This window comes from Molothrus ater, chromosome 4, assembly GCF_012460135.2.
Source record: "Molothrus ater isolate BHLD 08-10-18 breed brown headed cowbird chromosome 4, BPBGC_Mater_1.1, whole genome shotgun sequence".
In the NCBI taxonomy this organism is placed as follows: domain Eukaryota; kingdom Metazoa; phylum Chordata; class Aves; order Passeriformes; family Icteridae; genus Molothrus; species Molothrus ater.
This window is the reverse complement of record NC_050481.2, coordinates 64,194,399-64,220,536: the sequence shown is the minus strand read 5'-3', so window position 1 is coordinate 64,220,536 and position 26,138 is coordinate 64,194,399. Positions and strand designations below refer to the sequence as shown.

Genomic DNA, 26,138 nt, shown 5'->3' with positions numbered 1-26,138 from the left:
GCTGGGGCACCCCAGCCAGGTGGGATGCCTTCAGAAGGCTCAATGTGCTGTCAGTCAGTCCTGGATAAACATTTTTTCCAAGCTGTGACTACACAAAACTCTTGAGAGGATAACACCTGAATTCTGCACTCCTCACACAGAATCACTCAGCTCTGTGTGTTCCACCAGACACTTATGAAGGGCACACTCAACTCTGAGCAGCTTAACATTTCTTGTGTTGGTAGATAAATAAACAGCAGCAGAGCCTTTGGGCAAGGAGAGGAATAGGTCTTGACAAAACGAGTTCCAACAGACAGTAAAAGATGGAGCATGAGTCAGCAGCATCATTTCTGGGATGAAATAAGTGAGGGATAGATATGACAAAGGCTGCTGCCTCCTGTGCACTGAGTTAGACCTGTTTCCCCCAAGTTCCTTAGACCTCTGAACTGGACTAGTTCTGTCCCATTTAGCTGTTATCCCCAAAAGGGGATTCATGATGGCAGCAACGACTGCAACAGCTTTCTCTGTTGGTTCACACACTTTTTGCTCTAAGGCATCTGGCACTACCAGAGTTCTGCTGCATTCTTAAATACTCTTAATTTTAAAATGCACAGATTAAAGTGGCCACATCAGTGAACAAACCCAATGGTTCCTCATTCACTTTGACAACCATTAAAAACCTCTCCATGGGTTTGCTTCATTTTCTTCTTTCCTTTTTTTCCTGTCAGTTCAGCTCCCTGTTCTCTTTCTCATGTCACACTGACTTTTCTCTACCCAGAGTTCAGTAAAGCCATTCATTTCAAGCAATCTGAAGTTGTTGTGTCTGGATTTCAGCCTTTTGAAACCACTCCTTTGCAAATATCAGGAAAAAGCAGTTGGATTGCCATTTCTGTTCAGTGGTCTGCTAAGACTGTAAACAGTGAAGAAGAAAGAATTTAAATACATTAGAGTCTTTGCACAAAAATAAATAGGTATAGTGGCTGAATACATTTAGGCTGGAAATTTAAAGTTCTAGATTTTGGAGAGGCAAAATTCTGGAATAGTCCTTAGTGGGAGTAATTTTTCATATGAAGATGATAATTTATAAAAGAGACCATATGGCATGGGGGTATGTAATCACAGGAAAGGCTCCCTTTAGTCCCATGTACATAATATCTGATTCTTCCACTATTTTCTCAAATCTCCTCGAAAATTTCCCTCTTTCTCAAGGCTCACAATAAATAATCAAACATACACAACTATATCTTTCTTATCTTGTATATATTTTAGAGTGTAGTCACTAAAAAACAGAACCACAGTGTCTAAATAAATCTGTCTCTACCACTCTTAATTTTCTGTTTCTTTTCTAAGATTTAGACTGGAGACTTTGGGGATAATGATTATTTCTGTTCAGTCAAGAATCTAGTATATCTAGGGCACATAAATTATTAATTTTAAAATGTTCCTTTACAGCCAGCCATGTACTGCAAAGGCATCTGTAAAATGCTGTTCTCCCAATCTTTGCAAGTTATCTCTCAAAACCCATAGTCAGCAATTAGGAAAGCTGTTGATTATACTCATCTTGAAATGCTTTGTAAGCTAAGTATACATGCTAAAATATTGTGTATAAAAAATGGTGACAGCAAAGTTAAAAGAGTATAGAGGAACTGAAATTTTAACATATGTTTTACTATATATTAGATTTTCTTGATACTGACCAGAATAAATATGCTTATTGAAAGTGCTGTGAATAGGAACAAAGATAAGACACGCGTGCCTGCTGTGGAACAAAAGCTTATTTGTCCCTATCAAACTGAAGACATTTTTCAAGTGCACTCACCTATGAAATTATGACTCTAGAAACATGTCAAAGCTGGCCAGACATATGATCTATGGAACAGGGATTTTTGCAAATTGAAAGCTATCTAGAGGCATCTTTAGTTTACGCACCAGTGTTTTCCATGCTAGAAAACAGCATCTCAGAGGACAGAAAATGTCACTAGCTTGTGATGACCAGTTCATTCTTTTGTTCTTCTGTTCCTGCAGTCCCCTTTTGAACATGTGCACGTTTTTATGCAGTTGCCTCAGTACCAAGTAAGCATAAAATGGCAGCAGAATAAAGTGAAATTTCATGTAATCTGTATGTGAGCCAAAAATGTGTACTGGCAGATGTTAAAAAAAAAGTCTAAGATAGTATTCTTTGGGTAGCAAGTGATCTTAATACCAACATAAATAGGTTTAATTGATATTGATTGTTGTTTTGGTTTTTCTTTTTGGTTGTGTTTTGTTATTTGGGGTTTTTTTTTTGTTTTGGTTTTTTGGTTGGTTGGTTGGGTTTTTTTTGGTTTTTTGGTCTGGTTGTTTTTTGGTTTTTTTTTTTTGACTGGTCATTTCTTAAGTGTTCTTAAATTTAAGGTAAGAACTTCAGCTGAAATGTTTCATACCCGGTAAAGTATTAGAAAAATTGTTTCAAACTCTACATTGTACATGTATCAAGAATACAAACAGATGCAGAAATTCTTTAATTCTATCAATACTGCATAATTATAAATGAATTCTAAAAAACCCCCTTTAAATATTACTCTAATGCACTTTGATATTGAACACAAAGCACTGGAATACATCTATTTCCCCAAAAAGATGTTATTTCAAGTACCAAGTATCTTTCATTTAATTATCACTAATGGATGCAATCAAGCAGAGAGAAAGGCATAGAAGAGTCCACAGTAATTGCCATTGTCAAAGTTCATGTTTCAAACTCACCAGCTATTTATGGAACGCACATTAGAAGCCAGATTCTACAGTTGTAACTACAGGTATCCCTGGACCGTAAAAAAAAATAAATTTGGCTTTTCTTCCTCACAAAGTGTGTTCCCCCTTTTAGCTGTAATGCATTCAGCATAATCCAAGGCCAAAGAGGCAGTTCAAACACAGCATGGAGCACCAGTGTCAGAAACAGTCTCACAAAATGAAAAATTGAGTTCTGCCAATCCTAAATACTCTTCCAGAGTCTCTACACAGACTCACAGTCTGCCTTGGGGACAGACTGACTACCTGATTACACAGACTTCAGGACTCAGAGACACTGAGCCTTCTTAGATCCAAGAACCCAGTTTTTGGCATTCCCATAATATCATCTGCCTTTCTGCTTCCTGGGCTGCTGGAGAGCTCAAGATGTGAGGAAGCCAGACAGGCAAGCTGGCCAGAAACCAGGCAGATTATTGATGGTAAAGCTGAGAGTCTTCTGCCCAAGCAAAACGAATTTCTGCCAAATGTTTTGATTTGAACTTCCCAAGCACCCTCTAATAGGAAATTAGGATTTTAAAAAGCTCTTTTGCTGTCATGTTCTTGCCCTAAACAGAGAATTGAAGGATACAATATTCCATATCATTGATGAAAATTGCACTATTCAGAGTACTATGTGCTTCATTGTATTTCAAAGTATGTCAAAGCTTGGGTAGTCAAAACCTTATTATAAATAAATGATGTTCTGCCTTGTCCATTCAGAGTGAGCCACATGTGTACTATAAAACTGTGGGCAATGGAATCTTTTTGAAGAAGGTATTCTTCCAAAATACAGATGAGACCTTGAGATGACCCACCTCATGCAGTACTTTGTGCAGAAGTAGATCAGAAAAAAAGAACACTTCTTTGCTTGTTTGCTTGTCCTCTTGTTTATTAGATTCAGAAGATTCCAAATCATTTGTGCATTATTAGATGCACTATAAATGGCATTTCTGTATATTGTAAAGTCCTGGGAATTCTCATATGAAGTCCTATGCAAGACTAAAGAATGCGCCAATACTACAATGCCTTGTGGCAATTTTCAGCTGCCATTCAAGAGATTCTAAGAAGCAAAAGGACATTTTAATGTTGTGAAGCAATTCAAAAGAGACTCTTCCATCAGGGAAATGCTGCTGAGAAGGCTTATATCCTGCATTATGATCTTATGAAATAATACTATTTACCTTTATGTTCTTAATTTATAAATCTTAAAAATATTTTAAGTTTCATATTCATTCTACAAACAAGAAAAAGGAGACATATATTTGTTGATGCTTTCCTGAAAAAGTAGATCAGAAGCATGACTGGAATCAGAATGCAAGCATGCTGAATAGTAGACCAGTACTTCTTGGATCACATTAAATGCAGGAGAATAACACAGCACTGAAGTGTAATCCATTAAAACCCTCCAACACTGCTCTTTAGCTTCAAGTCCACGTCCTTCCCTTTACTGAGCTTTGTGACTGTACAACTGAGATTTCTCTCTGGATCATTAAACTGCTGGCTGGAAACTGCAAGTCAGCAGATTCTGTAATTTAAATTTTCTGAATGGACAAAAGCTCATTAGATATGTAAAGACAAAGCTGACAGCTAAAGATTATTGGCAAATAAAAGCAAAAAGAGTAAGGATTTTTAAAAAGGGTGAGAGAACTTTAGGTAAAGAGATGAAAACTCTATTTGGACTTTCAAAGCACTTATGTGAATTAGGAACACACATCCTACTGACTCCTCTTTGGTTTAACTCTCAGATATCTAATCTGTTACCTTACTTAGCAGCTCCTGAAATAATTGGAAAATATTAGGAGAAAAGAGTGTTCCTATTTAGTTTCATCTGAAAGGAATCTAGGTCAACTGTTCTCAGGCTGCTCTGTGATGTGAACTGAAACCATTCCCACCAAGGACTGGGACAATAGGGAGATGTGCTTCAGCACTGCTGCTGGCTGCAAGTGAGATGCCAGTGCAGATCCACACTTTCTCTGCTATTCAGATCAAATAAAATCCTCATTAATGACTGAAGAATCACCAGATTTGGACCCTTTTAAGACACCTTAGATTAGTTCTTCTACCAGTCGCAGAACTACTTGCAAACCATGGTCAGGGAGGTTGAAAGGAACCTTTGGAAGTTACCTGGTCCAGCCCTGCTGCTCAGAGGGGGCACCTCGAGCTGGTTGCCCAGGACCTTGTCCAGATGGCTTTTTTACATCTGCAAGGATGAGACTCCACAACCTCTCAGGGCAACTTGTGCCAGTGCTCAGTCACCCTGAGAGTAAAACAGTGTTCCCTGATCTACAGAGGGAACATTTTGTGTTTCAGTTTGTGCCCATTGCCTCTGGTCCTGTCACTGGGCACCACCACTTCCTCTATGCCCACTCCCTTAGGATATATACATTAACAGGATCCCCTGAGCCTTCTCTTCTCCAGGCTGAACAGTCCCAGGTCTCAGCCTGCCTTCTCCCCTAGATGCTTCATCATCTTTGTCATCCTTTGTTGCACTTGCTTCAGTCTTTTACTGGGAAGCCCAGAACCAGATGCAGTACTCCAAGTAAGGCTCTCCCAGTGATGAATAAAAAGGAAGGAAATCAATATCTCAGGTTGGTCTTTTGTGTAAAGAATAAGACAAGTTATCATTCTTCTGTTCTGACAGGAGTATATCTGAAAGTTCCTGTAATGCAGAATTTCCTTTTTTTCTTTGGCTCTTAGGGCAAAGTGGAGACAAATTGAAAAGTCAGTCTTCAATCAGCAGAATGAAACAAACTTCCATCTTGAACACTCAAGTTTGGCAGCCTATGCTAAGTGCAATGACAATTTCCAAAGTATCTCATACCTCAAGACTGCCCAAGTCCATTTTATAAAGGTCATCTTAGCAACTTCAATTATAGGATTATAACTTTGAGGGACAAGAAGGAATTTACAGGTATGTTTGTTCTGCACCCTGCAGCTAGACCTGGAGATCAGCAAACTAATTACTACACAGTCTAAACATGAGTATTTGAATTGCACTCTTTCTGCATTTTCAGAAAAAAGCCTCCAGTCATCATGTTTCCATAGTGGGATAATGTATTACTATTATTCATATGATAGCTAGAGGTTTTTTCTGTTATACTTGAAAAGTATTGATTTTTCTGAACTTGCTACAAATTCAGACTACTAATGGAGATCTAAATTTGACCCAATGGGGGCAGAATCTATGATTTTCTATATGTATAATCAACCATGAATCATTTTTATATTTTGGGTATAATATTAACTCTATGCTTTATGCAAATTGATGCAAAATAAGATAATAAAAATCCTTCTATGCTGTCCTACAGATGTCTTTCAATGCACTACACTTCCTAACTCTGAAACTATGTCACTTTTAGACATTTTCTGAACAGATATTGCAATCTCCTACAAATTGTATATATTTTTATAACTTTAAATCTGATTTTAATTCCTGTATTTAGAGGTCAAATGTTAATATATTAACTTAATTCATTACAATGCCCTGAATATATTGAGCTGAAATACTTCCCAGGTAGTTTGTTTAGATTAGATAGAATTTTAATGCTCTCATTCTGAACTAATATTCACAAGAGGGATCAGTGATGAAATGAGACTAATATAGCAAATTGCACTGTTCAAATGAATGCAGCACGGGAAGGTGAAATTAATTTTTTATTAAATGCTTGTGCTATAATGGAAGGTATTTCTTGTATTGGTTAATTTAAAACAGTTTTGGTATTGGCTAATGAGTTTAGCCAAACATTTTGTTGAGCTTCAAACTAGGCCAATGTTTGTGAACAAACACTTGGTGCCTACAGGAATAAATCCCCAATTTACTGGAGAAGAGACCCAGCAGTCTGCTATGTGCCCTCACTTGCTAAATTTGTACCAGATGCTGACACAAACTCTGGCTTAGGGAATAATGTCTGGAAGTAAGCCAGATGACAGGATAGAAACTTAGGCACAAACTTTTACTAACCTTAATCTTCAGAGTGCCATCATATAGGTTTCTTAATATAAAAAAGCAGTAAACTAACTTAGAAATTACAGTGTTGTATAATCTTACATGAAGAATGGAATGCTTCTTTATGTAACAGCCCCTAATCTAAAGTACTTCAAACTGGTTTATTTCCCTCTAAAACCTTGGAGGAAATACTATTTACTTTTACAGGATTCACACAGTGGATGATGAAATCTTGATTAAAAAACTAAATACAAATAATCATGCTAATGAATTCCAAATGAGTATATCACATTTTATCTACATACGAGCCAGTGGTGGAAGACATTCAGAAAAATCTGCTTAGTATACATTTTCTTAATTGTGAGAAGCAATGCACTTCTTCTCACTACATTAGTTCTTTATTCTCTAAGAGGAAAAGAGCAGGAGAGATTGTATTTACCTGAGAATTCCTGGATTTGAGAATCTTCTACTTCAAACAACAATTCGTCATGGATCTGAGCAATTAACCTGAAAAATTTCAGAGATATCAGATAATATATGCAAAAAAAATTTAACAGTGCTTTCCATTCATGGGTAAGTTAAAGTGAAAATAAACATCCAAAGAAAATTTAAAAATCATTAATGGACTTAAGAATTGCCTCTCCCTATATTCTGGAAACATGAAAGCCGTAGTTGTAAACCCAAATTGTGCTTGCCAGCTTATAAATGTCATTCAGGGATTTGATGCCATAACAAGGTATCACTTAAAACCAACCTAATTTGCAGAAAAATACAAGAAATTATGGAGACAGACAATGTTTTGTTAATATAGTTTGGTTTTTTGAATCAGATATAAAGAAGTTCTTCCTCATGATGGTGGTGAGGCACTAGAACTGGTTGCTCAGAGAAGTTGTGGATGCCCCACCCTTGGCAATGTTCACAGCCAGGTTGGACAGAACTTGGAGGAACCTGGTCTAGTGGAAGGTGGCCCTGCCCATGGCAGGGGCTTGAACAAGGTGGTCTTTATGGTCCCTTCCAATGCAAACCATGCTGTGATTCCATGATTTAAATTAAATCACTTAAGTCACTTGTAGACTTTTCTTAATACTTTTTCTTAATAATAGCAGTTATTCAAGTAAATAATTCTTTTCAAATGGCTGAAACATCAATATGGTTATGACTTATAACTTTTCACAGCTTCTTAAGATAGTTTCACACTGCCTTAAATTACAGTGTGACATTGACTAACAGTGTGGTGAGCTCTAATAATAGATCTTAAATTATTAGTCACTTACAACACAGTCAGAAGCAGAATGAAACAGATTAACATATTTTTAAAAGGAAATTAGGACACAGGACACAAAAAAAGAAATAGATGAAAAGACCAGGATCATCTGTAGCAAGAGAACACAGTTACATGAAAAGTTGTAATTTCTAATTCAAGTAAATTAATTAAAACAAGAATATCCTGATAACCATTGAAATGACATGCAAAAGGTACAAATCAGAACAGTGAATATTAAAGATGAATAAACAGTCAATCAATTGAATAAGTGAAAATAATTGCATTTATTAAACCAGTGCAATAAAAACACAATAGAGAATTATTGTTTGTCCAGAGTAGTGTCTCATGCCTTCAGTCAGGATTAAAGCACCATATATTCTGAATATTTGGTAAGGAAAAGTCCTTTCTTAGAAGAACTTACAATATACATAAAAACTTAATTATAAATTTTTCAGGATTTAGGAATGAAAGAATAGGATTTTCAAAACATCTCAGCATTGTAACAACTGATCACCTCACCTCCATGCTAAAAGTAAAACAGGAGGAGCAGGTTTGGACCAGAATTAAGTGCTATCTTATGTATGTCCAAAAACCTGTGGAAGCAATGTAAATTACCTGAAATTTTCTCTCTGGACAGCAAAATAGACTTGACACAACTCTACATGCTCCAGTTCACCAAATGAATGCAGCCCAGCTCCTTTAGCTTAGCTCTCCATCGTGGCTAAAGGACATTTCTGTTTCTCATGCACATCATCCTGAACATCACAGCCCATCAGCTCAGCGGCATTGCCAGTTAACTCAGGAGCTGCCTGGAGCTGCAGAGTTGCATCTGCCCCATCTTACACATCTAGAGATTCATTTGAAGTTCAGGACCATGTTCTCTCTGCTAAATACAGAACTAGAAGTTGGCATTGCTGGTTCTCTGTCTAGCTCTGCTGCTCTCCTAACCAATGCCTTCAGTTAGAAAATGGGAATAATATTTCTGAGATCTAAGGAATGAGTATTTCTAATACACTTCTATTTTCAAATGAAAGATATTACAGAAGATTTAATTAACACTAAACATGATTTCCTAGACTGATGCCAATAATGAAATAGTACACACTATTTCCTCCTTAATCTTCATCAAACAAGATAGATAATTTTGATGATGTTTTATCTCTTCTTCTTACATGTTTCACAGCAAATAATGAGTTCTGGTCTTGCAGTACAAGGCCACCTGCATTTTTTCAAGCTTGCTTAAGTAATAACACTTTCATGCAATATGCTGTTCCACAGAAGGAAGCATTCAATGTGACATCAATAAAGATGAAAGAAAAATTCAAAGCAATTTGTACATTCAAAATTTACAGTTTTCACCATTCCTCTGCATGCACCCACCTAGCCATTGCATAGTCTGAGTGAAAGAAGTTTGAAAAAGCTCCTAAACTTTTGCTTAATAGCTTAATTGAATCCTCTTCACTTTGAAGGAATATTGCAATAGCAAGCTCCTCTCATTATCTTGTGCTAAAAGCTATGGCCAACTGGATTAGAAACTGCAAACCAGGCAGACACTAGTACATTTTTAATTCTACAGATGTTAAGAATGCCTTTGATTTAGAAACTAGTATTTTATTAACTATGTTCTTGCCTGACTAAAAATTAGGCATCATTATTGATGAGTACACATATGATTTCCTTTACTGAGAAACATGACTTGCATCTGAGCATGCCTGTAGTGTGGAACTAGAAATAGTGCTACAGCCTGACCCTTCAAATGCAGAAATATTTATGTGAGTGCCAGTCTCAACATGGTTTTTGACACCACTTTAGTGTGCCCAGCATACAACAGCCATCTTAAACTATTACGCTGCACTATAGGATTTTAAAAAGAAGATATTTTTCATTTTCTTAACACTACATTGATCATTCTTCCAGTTTCCTATAAAGCATTACAGAGACTAAATTCTCAGGCTCCAGTGGATCAGCCCAGCCATTACTACTGTATCATAATCATATTAATAAATTATATATGCCAAAACTAATTAAACTGTTCTCAATAGATTTTTTTCATAGTATTCTATTTATGAAGCCATATTGTTAGAGCAAATCTTTCTGTAGTACCAGGCCAGCTGTCTAATAAAACAACTAATGAAGATTTTGTTTGTTACTGGAAATCAATATATTCCAGGTCTGGACTATTCTCTTCTGAAGTACAGAATTGGAAGGCTTTCCATGACTACTTCAAACACCTAGAAATTATTACACTATTGAACTGATCTCACCAAAACAGCTGTTACCTTATTAGTGAGCAACTGCATTTTTCTTTATCAATAAAAGAAACAACTTTCTGTCTAAACTCAAAAGAAGAGCACTGTGGCATGACATGCTGCAGGCTCCAGTGCAGGTATGTTCACTAGAAGAGGCCAGTGTAGGAGAGGGGAAAAAAGAAAGAGAGGATTATCATAGTAGTGTTCATCAGAAGGAGGTTTTTAACAGCAACATGCAGTGCTTCAGGATGTTGGAATGTGCCAAGAGATGCTCAAACTAATTAAATTCATGATTCTTCTGCAGACAAGGGACTAAGGCTGGTTCTGACCTAGATGTTCTGAACTCACACTTGGAAAACCCCAGCTCTGTGTGGTGGCTTTGTGGCAGTGCCACCTCCCAAAACAGTTACCTGAAGTTAGGCAGAGATTAACCCTCTGTACAGTTTTTATATAGTTTTTGCATCACTGGGGAAATTTTTACTGCTGTTAGCAACACACCAAAGCATAACATGATTTAGCTTTCCAGATTGGCCTGTAGAAAGATAAAATATAAACCACCAACAGTTTAGTGGTGGAGTTGGCAGTGCCAGCTTAACAGTTGGACTCAATGACCTTAGAGGTGTTTTCCAACCTGACTGATTCTATGATTATTACATTGAGCTGTCTGTTTTAAGAATTTGAATAGAAAATAAATTATAATAAGGTTTAAAACTGGGCAACTGGAAAAGCTTTAAAAAAGAGGGTTTGATCATCATGCACAACATAGCAGGACTCAATGATCTTAAAGGTCTTTTCCAACCTAACTGATACTATAATTCTGTAAGGAATTGAGGGCACCTTATTCTCACCAAGAGCCTTCAAGCTGAGAGCCCAGACTAAAGTTTAAGATGGTTCCTGCTGGACACTCCTACATCTTCAGAAAAAAAGTGGTGCAGGACAAGGTCACAGGTCTGATTCTGAACTAGAGCACACCAATGTAAAATTTCCACAACATATGACATATTTTAACTTGAAGAGATACTGAAAATTAAATCATATTTGAACAGGAGATTTCCTAAAACAAAAGGATGGTCTTTGGAGAAGGAGCGAAGAAGATTAATTATTTGAAATCCATTATAACTTAATGGTTGGAGTAAAAAATTCTAGTGAATAAAAAACTATAATAAATCTTGAGAATTTAAAACAATGTTAGCAGTTAAGTATTTATATATGAACAATAAAAATATAAACATTGAAGAGTTACTAAAAGTACAGCGCTTTAAATAGGGCATTAATGATCACTTGGTAGAATAAACTTTGAAATACTTATGTTTAAAATATTCTCTAAAATATTTTTAAATATTTAAAAAATATTTCTAATTTTCTATTTCTCACAAGGTTTTCATCTCATTTAAAAAAGCACTATGTCTCTGACCAGTGAAATGAAGGTTATACAACAGTATCAGATTTTATATCCCAAAGATTACTTTGTCTCTCATCCTATGATCTTCCCCTTTTTTGATATAAGCAAATCAATCAATAAAATAATAATCCAACTAGTAACACCACATTTTTTGTTTTGAATTTGAAACCTATAAATGCCTAATGGGAGACTTCAAAATTGCAGATATGGGAGTACACAGTTAAAAGCTATGTGTACAAAGTTTAAAAATAAACCCAAAAAGCATAAAAACTGTTAAGTGGTTAGGAAAAAAGAAAGATTAAAACAATAAGGTATTTTAAAATCAGACAAATGGGGGAATATGGAAAAAAAATGAAACCCAATCCATCAAAACCAAAAAACAACTGGAAATACGTTTCGTGTTTTTTAAAGTAAAAAAAAATTAATCACTTGAAAAATTGACACATTCACACTTAATAAATTAATATTTAATAAAATAAATTTTTAATAAAATAAAATATTGACTAAAAAGGCACGTAATGAAATACTTTGCCAGAAAAAGCCAGAATGGTCACTCATTTAAAAAACACTTGCATGGATGTCAAGAATATTTAGAATTATGACATACAATGATTTTGGTGGAAGGCTTTTAAATCCTACATTTCAGAACTTAGACTCATCCCCACAAGCAGAGGAAGATGAAAATCTGCAGACAGACAGACAGACATCTGTACTCTCTACAGATCTTACACCTCCCTCCTGGAGCATCTGTTACTGGCCACACTCAGTGATAATGGACCAGATGGAAGCTGGATCCAATTCCTCTCAGAAATATCCATGCTCCCTATACTGTAACACTCATTTATTTTCTGATACTACTAACACTACCTGTTGGGTAATTGTGCCACAGTTTCCCCACAGAAGCCCACAGATTCCAGGGCACACAATGCCTATTGTCATGTAAGAAAGGAACAAGATTATTAGCATATTGTAATATTTTGTAGAATTTTCCCTTTTAAAAATTTTTTTGAGGCTGCACCTATGTGGATTCCTAATGTTGTAATATAAAAGCCATAGCTCAGGATACATCATGCCTGAATAGATGTTACTTGCATTAACTTTAAGCTACCTCTCTCAGTGTTTTCATTATAAAGACCAAATTATTTTAAAATTTTTACCATAAAAATTCAGCCAGCCTGTGAAATGGGTTTTCTCAGCAGCTACATCATGAAGAGTAGGAAACTGAACAGATGGCTAATTAAAGATAATCGAATTTTTGCATGTATCCAAAATGTTTGAAAACATACAAATCTAAAAAGTGACCTACAAAAAGGTTTTATAAATGAAATATATTTATTTGTATTGAATGTCTTACATAAAGGAATAGTGAAAAACCTGCTAAATCATGCGTGTCCCTTTTGGCTGTGATATTTCAGCATTTTAAATGTACTTGGCTCTTTCTATAAAGAATAAATTAGTCTGATTTGCTCTGGCTCACTGAGCATGAAGTGTTCAGGTAACAGCTCACCATCTTGTGGATAGATGCAAAATACTGCTTTGGTTGCTTGAGGAAAGTGATGATTTTTTAAAGTTACAGCTTGCATAGAAATTCAATGTTATTTGGCTTCTTTGGGAGGCAAAGAGCTACACATTAGACAACAGCTATTGAGAGTGCAATATGACCTCAGAAATTTCCTTCTGCTACAGAAACAAAAGCATTTGTCTGTGAAACAACGATCTTATTCTCCTCTCAAGCAGAATCCAGAATTTATTTTTTCCTTGTACTTCAATTTCTCCAGTATCAGGCTAAGGATAAAAGTTAATCATCTTGCTACAGTTAATACATTAAGGAAGTTTGGGCACATACTGAGTGGGAATTGTGGGCAGAACACCAGAGCAAAAAGCATTTATTTGAAAATCCTGGTTAACTGCAAGAGAAGAAACATGAGTAAAAACAGTTCTTTCACTCCTGAAGAAACAGATAGATGGATGTAATTTTTAAGCCCAGAATTAAAGACGATCAACACACATAGCAGCAGCACTACGAATTTTACTTCATTTATTTGTTTGAAACTGTGATGCAATCAGGAAGTTGGGCTTATTAATATGCCCTTTTGTATGAATCTGAGAGATTATAAGCAGTTTATAAAGTAATAATTATTGAATCCCTACACACCTTATAAAAATGCTGCTAGATTCTTGTGTTGTACTAAAACTGAAAGCCACTTTGAAGAAATTAATCATTTTTGATTGATCACATGACTTCTATCTGAAAAAATCCAGGTCACATAAAACAATACTTGTTACTGGGACAATAAGAGCTGTTTCTAACTAATTTAGATATCTGTAGAAGTGAGTTGTATTTACAGTTCACCAGCACAGAAAATCATTAGCTTGATTAAGGTGTTCCTTGAGGAAGACATACAAAACTCCAACATCCACTGCTATTGAAAAGCAGCTGGGATCAACCAAGAAAATAAACCTTTTCCTTTTATTTGCTGATGGTTTCTCCTTTTCAGATTACTCATTTATATTTGGCCTGTGGTTGAACCTGTCTCTTTAACTGGGCTCCAGACATGCTGAGAAGTAAAGCTGTGTGTTTGTGGCACAGGTCCAGTGCTGAAGGAACAATAATTTCGTGCAAAAGCAGATTTGGTGGATTCACACCAAATTACTCAATAGTTCTGTAGACTTGTTAAAATTCATGTGCATGTTGTTGAGATACTGAGAAGTCCATGTAATATCTGGTAGACTTTGGGTAACATCAGTGCTTCTTCAGCTTACAAAATGATAATATGTACAAGCAATGCTATAGGCAGCAATTCTTCCACAATTTGCCAGCACCCTTCTTTCTCAGTAAGTTTCCCTGTGACTCTCACTGCAGTGATGTTTTAAACAGAGAAAAGAATACAACTGTCCATATGAGTTCACCAAGTTCACCTTTGCACTCTCATCAATTCCACAAATCTTTCTTTCAGCTGCTACTGTATGCCTTGATCTTGTTTCAAAAGTTTCTCTGCTATCATCTGCCTGCAGGAAACATCATGAGGAGGTTCTGTGGGTTGCATCAGATGGGTAAAAGCTGGCACTTCAATAATTTATGCTAGCAGCACATTTTCTGTGAGCAACTTGGACAGCAGCAGCAGAACATATTAAGAAAGATCTAGGTAATACAGGAGAAGTCTGAAAACTTTTGATTACTTGTCAGCACCACACAAAATGCAGAGATATTAACACTGATGCCAGTAGTCAACCCACACTAATATTAGATCTGTATCATATATATTACATTTAATACTACTTTTCCTGATTTCTGTAAAATTGCTTCCAAGTAATTGATTACCTTGTTACTGTCAACTGCATAAGCTGCTAGGCTAGTATTTGAGTTAGAAGATAAAGAAACATAAAGAGAAAAATGAGATTGTTAGTTGACAGAATTGATCACACTGTTTCATCAAGAACACCTCTCTGATGAAGCATCAGAGAGCATCACCTTCCCTGACTTCCAAATACAGTGTCATACGTGCAAACAAGAACTAAAAATCTACTGACTGCTAGTCACACAAAAATGAAGCTTCACACTATTGGGTCAGAGCTTGCTCACTGCTGAACAGCCTCCAGCACAGGAACAATGAATGCAGTGTTGAGAGTGAAAACTGCAAGCATACCTGCAAACTAACACTAAAAACTGTAAGAACTTATTTAGAATTATTTTTTCTCTATTTCTAAGGTAAGGAAGACAAAATGTTGAGTGTTAGCCAAAACGTAGCTATGCTTAATAGAATACTGTCTCCCAGGGTAAATGTTCATAATCACTTCTAAAGCATGTAAAAATGATATTTCCCTTTGATATGCTGTTCAAAGTGAAAATCCTGTTTCCAAAATTAGAAATTCTAACAGGGAAATAAAGACACTTACAGGGGTATGAAGATAGAAGAAAAGATAGTTGTGTGCTGTCTTTGGAATGAATATGATCTGATGGAGTGATAATTAGAGATTGATTATGTTTCTTATTTTGGAAGAGCTACTGTACATTCCCACTGTTACAATAGCACCAATTATGTCCACACTTCCTTTCAACAATATTTTTCAAAAGGCTTTATAAAGGATGTTAGAATCATTATCCTGACCTGACTGATAAGAAAATCAAGAAACAGACCACTGGAAAAAACCAACTGAATGTCACCTGGCAGACAAGCAGAAACACAATATTTCAAGTTTCAGTCCCATATTCTTTTGGCAAGATCCTTATGACGTTTTCAAATGCCACTGTCCAAGGAGGGAAGTGTTTACAGAATTTACAAAGGCATTGATTGTGCTTTTCTGACAAGCCTGGTCTGTAAGTACCTACTAAATATTACAGCAAGGAGCCATTATTGACTACTAAAACACTCTCCTCTAGCAAAGCCATCCAGTTGTTAATGGCTGGCAGAAGTTCAAAAACCCTGTTTAATACAGTCTATCCTTTTTAAATGCCCTTGCAGTGTTGGTCTTTCCCAGCTGTGACATTTATGATAGGAACAAGCAGGATAGGCAGTGATATTTTTCTGTTATCTGGTGTAGCCATTCCCCTATGCTTTCACAACACCAGGAATTTCAACATGTACAGCTCTAATACTTCCCCATGTCTGTTACCTCCTTAGCCATTTGGTGACATTACTTCTTTAAAATAAATAATTTTAGGAAAGAAAACCCCAAGTAAAATTTTCTGTTGAGAGAAAAAAACATTCACAAGCTTAATCAGACATGACATTAGTAGCAAAAAACTTTGGCTTTCTCAGAATTACAACAAACAGGCAGCTGCTGAACCTAAAGATCTGTGTGCCAGGCAGGAACTACAGAATGTAGTATGTCCTTTGCCCTTGCACCACCTCCACTTGCCTCCTCCACTAAAAGCTGTTGGCTGTTCCTCTATCACTCATCTAACTCAGTTATGCCTGCTACTGCTACAGAAATTTTCATCCATGCCACAGCTGACAGATTCTGGGCTCTTCATTCAACTCAGGTAGCAAAATGAATTATAATCAGTGCAGGCAATCTGCCTGGCAGTGTACAATGCAATATGTGATAGTGCATCATCCAACATTTAATACATAAATGTATCATTGTCTGAGTGCAGGCAGGATCTCCACCAAAGAACAATTTCCCTTTTCAGATTTGTACTAGTGGGTCACTTACTTTATTTTTTTTTAATAGTTCAATGGTATTTTGCTTAAAAAGTTGCAAGAACATTTAAGAGTTATTCAGAAGTTGTTGTGTTTTTAGCATAGGAATGAATCCAACTACTTTGAATTCAACAAACTGAACTTTTATTTGTAATTAGAAATTGTATTTTCAAACACTGATCAGATAAGACAACGCTGCTGTGTGTAACTGATACACACACTAATACACACAAATTACTTATAGGATTAGATAATACCCATAAAAGTACATTCAGAAGGATAAACCCTATTTCTTTGTACTGAGCTACACACTTACAGAAGTCCTCAATGCATGATTGCTACAGCTAAATTGTTATCATCCTTTCTAGATTTCAACAGAAACATTGATGTTCTGCCCTACTTGCACTACTCTGCTTTTGTCTGAACTTCTACTGCACCAATTCATGTTCTACTGGATTGTTTGCTACAAAATCTTTGCATTACCAAAGATGAGAAACCACTTATTTGGAGTTTTTTCTACATATTTGACTTCAAAGTCTCTTTTTATTGCAGCAAATAATAATGTTCAGTGGCTGTCTGGACCAGCTTCTCCACAGGAAAAGTAGACTTCATTATTTCTGCTACTGGCATAAAACTCTTTGAGGACATTCTGTGATCTCCCACCCAACTCTGAGCAGTCACAACAGAAGAGAATCATGATGACCAAGCTTTTCTTTAAAGAAAAGCCATCTATATAAGAATGAAAAAATGTTCATTTATTTTGCTTGAGCACTGGTTTCCTGATTCCTGTTTTTTTTCCCAGCCCATTGAATGTTCGATTCCCACTGTACAATACACTCAAATACAGGAAGGATATGATCAGTAGGCTTGATTTCAAAGGTGCAGAACTACCACTGAATTCGATCTGACTGAGCTTAAATGACCCTGGGGCACTTCAACGCCTTGGGATGCATTTATAGATCCAACCATTTAAGCACAAAGATATAACTTTAAATGTATAAAAGCATTCTGCATGTCCTTGCTTGTTAAAAGACTTGGAGGTACACATGGTAGTCCTAGAGCTGCTTAAAATGCCAGAAACACATTCATTTAAACCAATTCTGTTTTGAAATCAAGAAGTTTTGCAGTCATTCATTACTAACCTGGCTGTTAGAGTTGGAGAAATGACAACAGAGGCAAAAATCTTCACCATAGCCATTTTACAAAGATCAGCTGCAGAGCCTACAAAAGCAAGTGATCTGGTTTTAATTTAAAGCATGTAAAAAGAAAATGTTCTTTTTGAAACTATGGCATAGAAACAAAAAAAATCAGAAGATTCTGAATAATAAAAATTTTCAAAATTAGCGGATCCAATTAATACAATAAGTGAAACATTAAGATTAATAAATAACAGAGGAAGTAATTACATGTTAATTAAAACTAGAAAATAACAATATGACATCATGTGTTAATTAAAGGTGAATTTGTCATTCACGACTATAGGTTGAAAAATTACTTTCTATAAAAAAAGGTATGAAATTATCTATCTCTAAGCTTTAATTAAAATTTATCTAATAATCAATTAAAGTTTAATGTCACAAAAGGTCAGAACATTGTTTCAGTGCTGCATTTCAATTTGGAGCCTTAATTTTACACTTTTTCATATTTCCATGTATATGTAAAGTATATTCATTACATTACAGTGTTAAGAGCAGTGGTGCATAAAACAGTGTCATGGCACAAAATAAATGACATATTTCTGGTCATCAAGACAGAATAATTCTCCAGGTCTGCAGTTTGGTAAAGGGCTTTGTTCTGATCCAAACATTTTACACAAAAGATTTATCTGATAAAATATAGAAACAATCCTTTGAGTAAAGAATGGAAACCATAATCCTCCTTGTCCCATTAAACATCCTAAATGTCCTAGATCATGGTCATTTTTACAACCCTGTAAGTCGATGAATTCTGAATTTTTTCTTCCAAATGATTCAACTTTCAGAATAGGGGCAGAGAACAGCCAGGTAGCCAAGTGACAAGGGTACTCTGCTGAGAGGTAATCAGAGAATCACAGAAATCTCCAACCTGAAGGGACACACAGAGATCATCTGTGGATCCATGGGACAGAGAAGGAGAAACAGCAAGCATTTCTCACAGCGGCTTGTGAGAAGTTTTAGGGAGCTGGAAAGATGTGATAACTTGTTGAGCTAGAACAATTTGCAGGTGGTGTTTTTCTACTTTATTTTTCTACTCCTCTCAAGGACAGTGTGTGAGAAAGGTGTTTCTGTTAGTTAGCCAATAGAACAGAATCTATCATACCACTCTATAAAAACCACACAGGTTCTTTTGAATGAAGCCTTCTTTGCCTTTGCTACGATCCTGCCTCTCGCCTGTTCCTGCCCCGACCCCGGCACAAGAGTGACAGTCATCAAGTCCAACTCCCCAACTCCCTGCTCCTTGCAGGACTCTAAATCTGAACCATATGACTGAGAGCATTGCCCAAACATTTCTTGAACTCAGGCCTGGGGCTGTGACCACTGCCCTGGGGAGCCTGCTCAGTCCCCAGCCACCCTCTGGGTGAAGAACCTTTTCCCAATATCCAACCTAAACCTCCCCAGCACAGCCTCCTGCCATTCCCTGCAGTGACAGGTCCTACAGCTGTCACTGGAGAAAGGAGCTCAGCACCTCCCCCTGCACTGCCTCCCTTGAGGAACCTGTAGGCAGTGATGAGGTCGCCCCACAGCCTTCTCTTCCCCAGGCTGAGCAACACAAGGGACCTCAGCTGCTCCTTGTAAGTCTTGTCCTCAACCCCTTTCACTGTCTTGGTGACTCTCTGCACAGTCTGACAGTTTGATGTCCTTCTTCTATGGAGGCACCCAACGTGCACACAGGACATGAGGTGGGGCCACACCAGGGCAGAGCAGAGTGGGCCAGGGACTGGCCAGGGAGGCTGCGCCTGATGTCCCCCAGGATACAGTGGGACCTTTTTTTCTAGGGAAGAATATCCAAGAGAACAAGGACAAAGGCTTAACATCTCTTCCTTCTCCACAGTCATCTATGACTGCCTCCTCTGGATCTCATGCACAGACTGTTTTGCTCATTAACTGCACCCATGCAGACCCTCAGCTGATGATTGAGATGGCAACGTCTGACTGTAGGTTTAGCCTGAAATACCTGTCTTGTTTTCCTGTTCAAATGATGTGGCAAACTACTCAACACGTTACAAAAAGGGACAACTGATATAAAAAGTAAGAAAGGCTGTTTCAGCAAAGGTCAGGTAAATATCTTCTAAGTGATTGTGAGAATAAAACTATACTGAGCATTTAGTCCATCACAAGAGATACGTTCTAGATACATTCCTTATGAAACATTGTAGAGTAATAAAATTTGAAAGGCTTCTCAAAATATTTTTCACTGAAATATGATTTTTAGAGGTAGCCTATTTTAAAAAGAAAATAATTTTCCTTTTAAAAAAGAAATAATTATAAAAAAATAATTAAAGATAAAACAAACTGTTTGCTCTATAGGAATAGGTGCAACTGAAGAATAATATGCTGTACAATGGTGAAAACTATTAAACTGGGAAATATTCAAAAAAAGAAAAAACACTATGAAAGAAATGTGAGAAACCCAATTGTAATAATTCAAAGCTGCAATTTTACATTTCTCTCGATATTGTCATGCATCTGAAATGTTCTGCTATCAGTTGCTGATATTAAAAACAAAATGTAAACTACTTAAATTCGACTATTAGGCATAAATATAAAACACATATGAAACGCAGTTTAGTAAACTAAATGTGATAAAAAGTTTTATAATTTTGAAAGTTTTTACAAACTTCAAGTACTATCTTATAGCTGAAATCGTAAAATTAAAACATCATGGTAGTCTAAAATTACTTTTTTTATAAAATTTGAGAATACTGAATATTTTAGAGTTTTTAATCCTTGCTTCACCACACCTTCTAACATTCCATTTTGAGTAACAATTACACTATATTTTCATCAGATTTGTCCTCCAGTATCACTTGAACTGACAGCAAAATCTGACAATCTCATTATTGGAGCTACATAGAAGTGAGTGTTCCATAGACAGCCTTGCTCCAGCTCTTGGGACAGATGGACACAGCAAATGCTGCTCAGGGGGCTGTGTCTCTTTATCAGTGCAACGCTGTGTGCACTGCAGGACTCACAGAATGAGAATCAGAATTAGAATTCTAGACCTGTAGGTATCTTTGCAGAGACAGTACTCAGACTGTCAAACATGACATAAATACTTAAGTCATTTTAAAAATGAAACATTAAAATGAATAATATTTGGAGAGAAAATGATACTTTAAGGAAAAGGAAAATTCAAATAACTTTAGAAGGAGCATGCCATCACCATGTCTAGAAAGCACTTTTTCCTTGCCTGTAAATTGTACACTTCCAGGGTAACTTAAAGAAAACCCTGTCAGCATCATCCAATTAAAGAAATAATTCTTCTAAGTGACACCAAGGTAGGAGGGATCTCAGTCTTGGGCTGACAGCTCAGGTTTTTTTTCCTTTGGGTGGCTAAATTCTGTACACACCTGAGCTCCAAGTGACCTAACCAGAATATGTTATTGCATCAGATTAACTAACACATGAGCACAGAATGCTGACTTTTACATTTCCAATCTATATGTAAAATGGTTTCCTGTGGAAAAAAAATACCTTTTTTCTTGCTCTCTACAGAATTATGTTTGAAGTTTCTGCAAAGAATGGGCTGGATTTCAAAACAAATAATAGCAATGCACAATTATTGTAACATTCTGTATTTCTGAAACTAAAGCTACCTTGCAAAATAAAAGCTGGAATCTGTAAGAAATCACAGAAAGAATCAAAGAAAGAATCACTGAAACCCTTCTGGAGTAACAAATTATAAGAACCAGAAAGGAAAGTGTCTAAAGAAACAATACACAATGAAGAATGGAATTCTAGATATTCTCTCTATACATAGTTTGTATCAATACCTATATTTTACTATCACAGAGCACTGTAGTGAATTAGGACATTTATACTGTTGCTGTTATTAATATTATCATTATTATTATATTATTCTGTTTTCTGGCAATTTCCAAGGTAGATGGAATATATAATTTTAACTTCTTTTTCACAGGCAAACTCACGCCTACTCTAGTAGACTACTGTAATATTCATTCTTCTGAGATTATCAGAGTTGTTGCCTACTAAAGCCAAGCAGGGATAAAGACAGGTGGGTAGAGAGGAAGGTAGGGAGGCAGATCTTTACCTTGAACAACAAAATTTACAGCCTGCCTCTCTGCTTGAGTGCGGAGTTTGTAATCCTGTGCATTGATGTTGGCCAGGGGCCTTTTGCGTCCCATTATGGAAACCACATAACCTTGCAGGATTTAAACAAAAATTACTTTTATGTGATACAGAGTGATTAAAATCAAATTTCAAAACTAATTTTTGAAAATAATACAGATATTTGTAATTATGTGCTGCCTGAGTCAATTTAATATTTTGTTCACTGAAAATAGTCAGAGCTTACTTAAACACTCATTTTGGTGTAAGTGTTATTTAATTCAGAGAATTGGTACATGCTATACAAGGAAAACTTTTGTTCTTTAAGGCTGTTAAATTTTTATTAGGAATGTCTACTGATAAACCAGCAAACTCTCTCTGTGGGAGATGAAACTATAAATACCTAGCAGAATTAGCTATCTATTAGCAGCCATAATGAGAGCTTTCCACACAATGAATAGTTTACTTGGGAATAAAAAAGAAAAATCAATTTGTAGAGTAATTAAATCAGTAATTACTATTTCCCAAAAATATAAAATAGGTTTTTTTGGGAAAAAAATATTTTTTTTCCCCAGTTTCTTTATATAGTATTTCTGTGCTCCTGTCACAGCCAAACCTCCTTAACTCTCGTGTGGTGGGAATTTTTAGTTTAAAATAAACATAGTTAAAGCTTTATGTTAGGCCCTATGATGTGTTTTCCTAAAAAAACTCTATTTGGAGCACAAGTGAGAGGAATTGAGATAGGAAAAGAGATATGAGGTTCCTCTTGTCAAAATAACACACACAAACTTAGCTTATCTTCAAAAATAAACTTCTATTCTTATTTTAAGAAAAATGAAAAACCATCCATGTTAAAAATGTATCTTTTTCTTTATATTTCTGATCACCTTGACTACCCATGAATCGCTGTTAGATACCATGAAAATTCAGACTGACATAGTTTCATCTCCTCTGCTGTGCAAGCACAAGCGGTGAGGAGACCTCTTCAAACAAAAAGTTATCACTTTATTATGGACAACACATACCCAAGCTTGTGTGCAGAGGATGAATTAATTCAGCTTTCTGTGAATTAGTGCATTTCCAGGAGGGCTGATACCAAAAGTACCAGTTTTGAAACAAGAAACTGAATTATCAGGAAGTTAGGGTATTCTTTGGCAAATCAGTCTTCCCAATTTAACTAACATTTTCCATGAAAAACAGCATTTAAAGATGGAATTCTTGAAATATTGTATTCTTAGGTAAAATCAGATTTGCTGCAATATCCTGATTCCTGTGAGGAGTGACTCCTCATAACTGAGCAGCATCCCCAGACAAGCACCATCATTTATGTAACAGTGGCAAAGAAGGTGCCTGGTGTCAATGATTAATCTGCAAATGCATGCCTGAATGAGGCCTTAATGTGGTCTTTTCAATATGTCAGTAATTTCATAAAAACAACAGCAGGATAGTAATATATACACTAACAAATATCTTCCTCATAACAGAACTATTTATATGCTTTTGTTGTCTACAAGGAGCATCAGACATTCATAACACTTAAAAAATATTAGTCAGAGCCGTGCTGCTCACCCTTGAACTGCAGATAAGTTAAGAAAAATCACCTTCTAATGAACTCAATAGGTTAATAGGTTGGAATGTTTTTTGGGTTTTTTTTTGAAAGTTAGAATCCAAGGTGGATTAACAAGAAAAATATTAAATAATATTGATCTGCTGCAGATTTCTAAAGCTTGTACAACCTAAACAGGTTGCCCTTCTACCATTAATGGTTAAAATGGTTGATAGGCAGGAATGTAAGAAGGAGTAAGAAGTAATTAGACAAGGGTGCTGTGATGACTTGAGAGTATTAGTCATGATGTTCCTGTCTACTGAACTCATAAAGGAGATTCTCTTGCCCAGAAGTCTGTTCATTGAAATTCACTCACTTTAAAGAAAAGAATGCTAAATTATTTTAAATATATCATAAATATATAATAAATGTGTAATATTTTACTAAGTATGTTACGTTTGGTTTAATTACAGTTAAAAATGGATGTTGAGTAACTTCACTTTTCTTGATCAATATTAATAAACAAAGGAATGCAAATGTGTTACACAATGACAGTTCATACTTCCAGTAGATTTTGAGAACCTACAAAGTACAAAAAATTAATACTACCAATTTTCATGACTGGAAGTGAATTATATGTTTCTGTCATGACACTCACCCATACAGTGATGGGTAATATTATATTGCAAATTTACTATTTATTTATAAAAAATGTCTTAGTACTGCCTGCCCTTTTAAGAAACAAAGAACTCAATTTTGACAGTTCCGCTGATTAGCTTTTAAAAGACAATATTTCAAGCAGCTATGTTTTCTCTTCTCAAATTACTGCACTCCTAGGATTCACTAAATATAAATGAATATTTAGACTAAAAACAAATTTGGTGCAAGAAGAGTTTGCAGCTGCTGGCTCCAGAAGCACTCTGTGCACATCTGTCACTACAGCTACCACCTGAACTTCAAGAACATAAATTCTGATTGATGCAAAGAAAAAATAAGTTTAAAAAAATGGGCTGTGTAAATTGACTGAACTTCCACGGTCCAGCAGCCATGTACCCAATTTATTAGGTAGAAGATTCCTTGGGCTTTTTTTCTGTTGGAGTACATTATATGTCAAAATGATGCAGTGTAACTTGACATTAAGTGGGGTTCATTCTGAGAACAGATGTCTTATTCTGTTAGTGTCTTTCTGAGAAAAGGCAGACTTAACCAGCTCCTTTTAGGGCTAAAAAAGAAAAAAACCCCAAACCTGATTCACCAAGAAAGGATATTCCATCTTTTTCTGTTGTCCTGTAACTATCTGAATTTGGGTCAAGTTGAATCTTTGTCCTCACCACTGTCACACAGCGCAGATCAATAAACAAAATATGGTCACAGACTTTGGATTACCTTTATTCCGGCACTGCTCAATGGTTTTCTTTGTAAATTCATGCACTTTCTTGTATTTTTGCATAAAACTCTCTATAAATTGACTGGCTTGAACAGGAGTAATTCCCAAGCAGTCAGCGAGACGTTCTTTACCTGGTGGTACAGAAATTATCTCTGTGTGCAATAAAGCAGAACAGAAAACCACTACATACAATAGCACTGTTTTCATGCACAATTAGTGGAATTAATTAACTTTACTTACCTCTATGAAAGAGGATGGATCTGATACACTAAAATCATATTGCAGCAAAATAAATGTTTAACCCTGAGCTTGAATGTTTTACCGAAGTTACTGGATTAAGTATATAATTAGTAAGAAATATATAGGAAGTATGTAATTAAGAAATTCCTAGTTAAAATTTATACCTATAAAGTGGTTGAAATCTCTTTTGTTCACAGAGCAATGCTGTTGCTTTAAGTATCATTTTACTAGATCAGTGTTGCAATCTCCAAACTTTGAAGAGCAGATAAAGACTTGAAACTAACTTTTAACAAACACAAATATATTGAAGATCTAAAAAAGGTTGGAGATGTTTAAATTTAGCTAGAAGCTTTAGAATTCAGTCAGAATTTAGAAAGGATGTTTGGAGGCTGGGTCCCACAGATTTCAAAGAGTCCTAGGCACCTCAATGTCAGTAGAAATTGGGGTCCAAGTTTTGAGATAAAAGGGTTGGAAAAAGAAAAAAATGGGAAAAGAAAAAACAGAAAACATGTTCCAACAGAGGGAGAAAGGAATAATAGCTTTTGGACAGGATATAGGTGTACAATATATGTTATGCTGGATCTAAGAGCATTTATAAGAAAATGTGGAAAAAACCTAAAGATATTCCAGAGTGTTAAAATACAAACTAAGAGTTACCGTTTAAATCCACTTATAAATCAAAAAGTTCCAGTAAAAAATAAAACATACATCAACATTACTCATATGAAGTTTGAAAGACAGATATATTTATGTCAGCTGCACAGCAACACAGAACCAGCACTGTCTGCAAAGAGCATAAGCTGAGAGGAGACATCTCAAGGCACTAAAGGCACGGAATAGTCATTGTCACAGTAAGACTGTCAAGAAAAATTGTCTGGCACTTTAAAAAGAGAGAGGATTGCAGCCATCTAAATGCCATCACTGTCAGGCTGATGTGCATTTCAGAAC

At 35.9% G+C, this 26,138-nt stretch overlaps 1 protein-coding gene across 1 annotated transcript in view; it reads right to left on the bottom strand.

The window, feature by feature from the left end:
- The window catches only part of POLN (DNA polymerase nu), an 88,495-nt gene that overhangs the window by 4,637 nt on the left and 57,720 nt on the right, over nt 1–26,138 (bottom strand). The window contains exons 19-22 of the mRNA XM_036382401.1: nt 24,950–25,081; nt 22,001–22,111; nt 17,893–17,971; nt 7,131–7,198 (exon numbers count right to left, since the gene is read on the bottom strand). Of these exons, the coding sequence (XP_036238294.1) occupies nt 7,131–7,198; nt 17,893–17,971; nt 22,001–22,111; nt 24,950–25,081 (390 nt within the window). The remainder of the gene's footprint in view (nt 1–7,130; nt 7,199–17,892; nt 17,972–22,000; nt 22,112–24,949; nt 25,082–26,138) is intronic.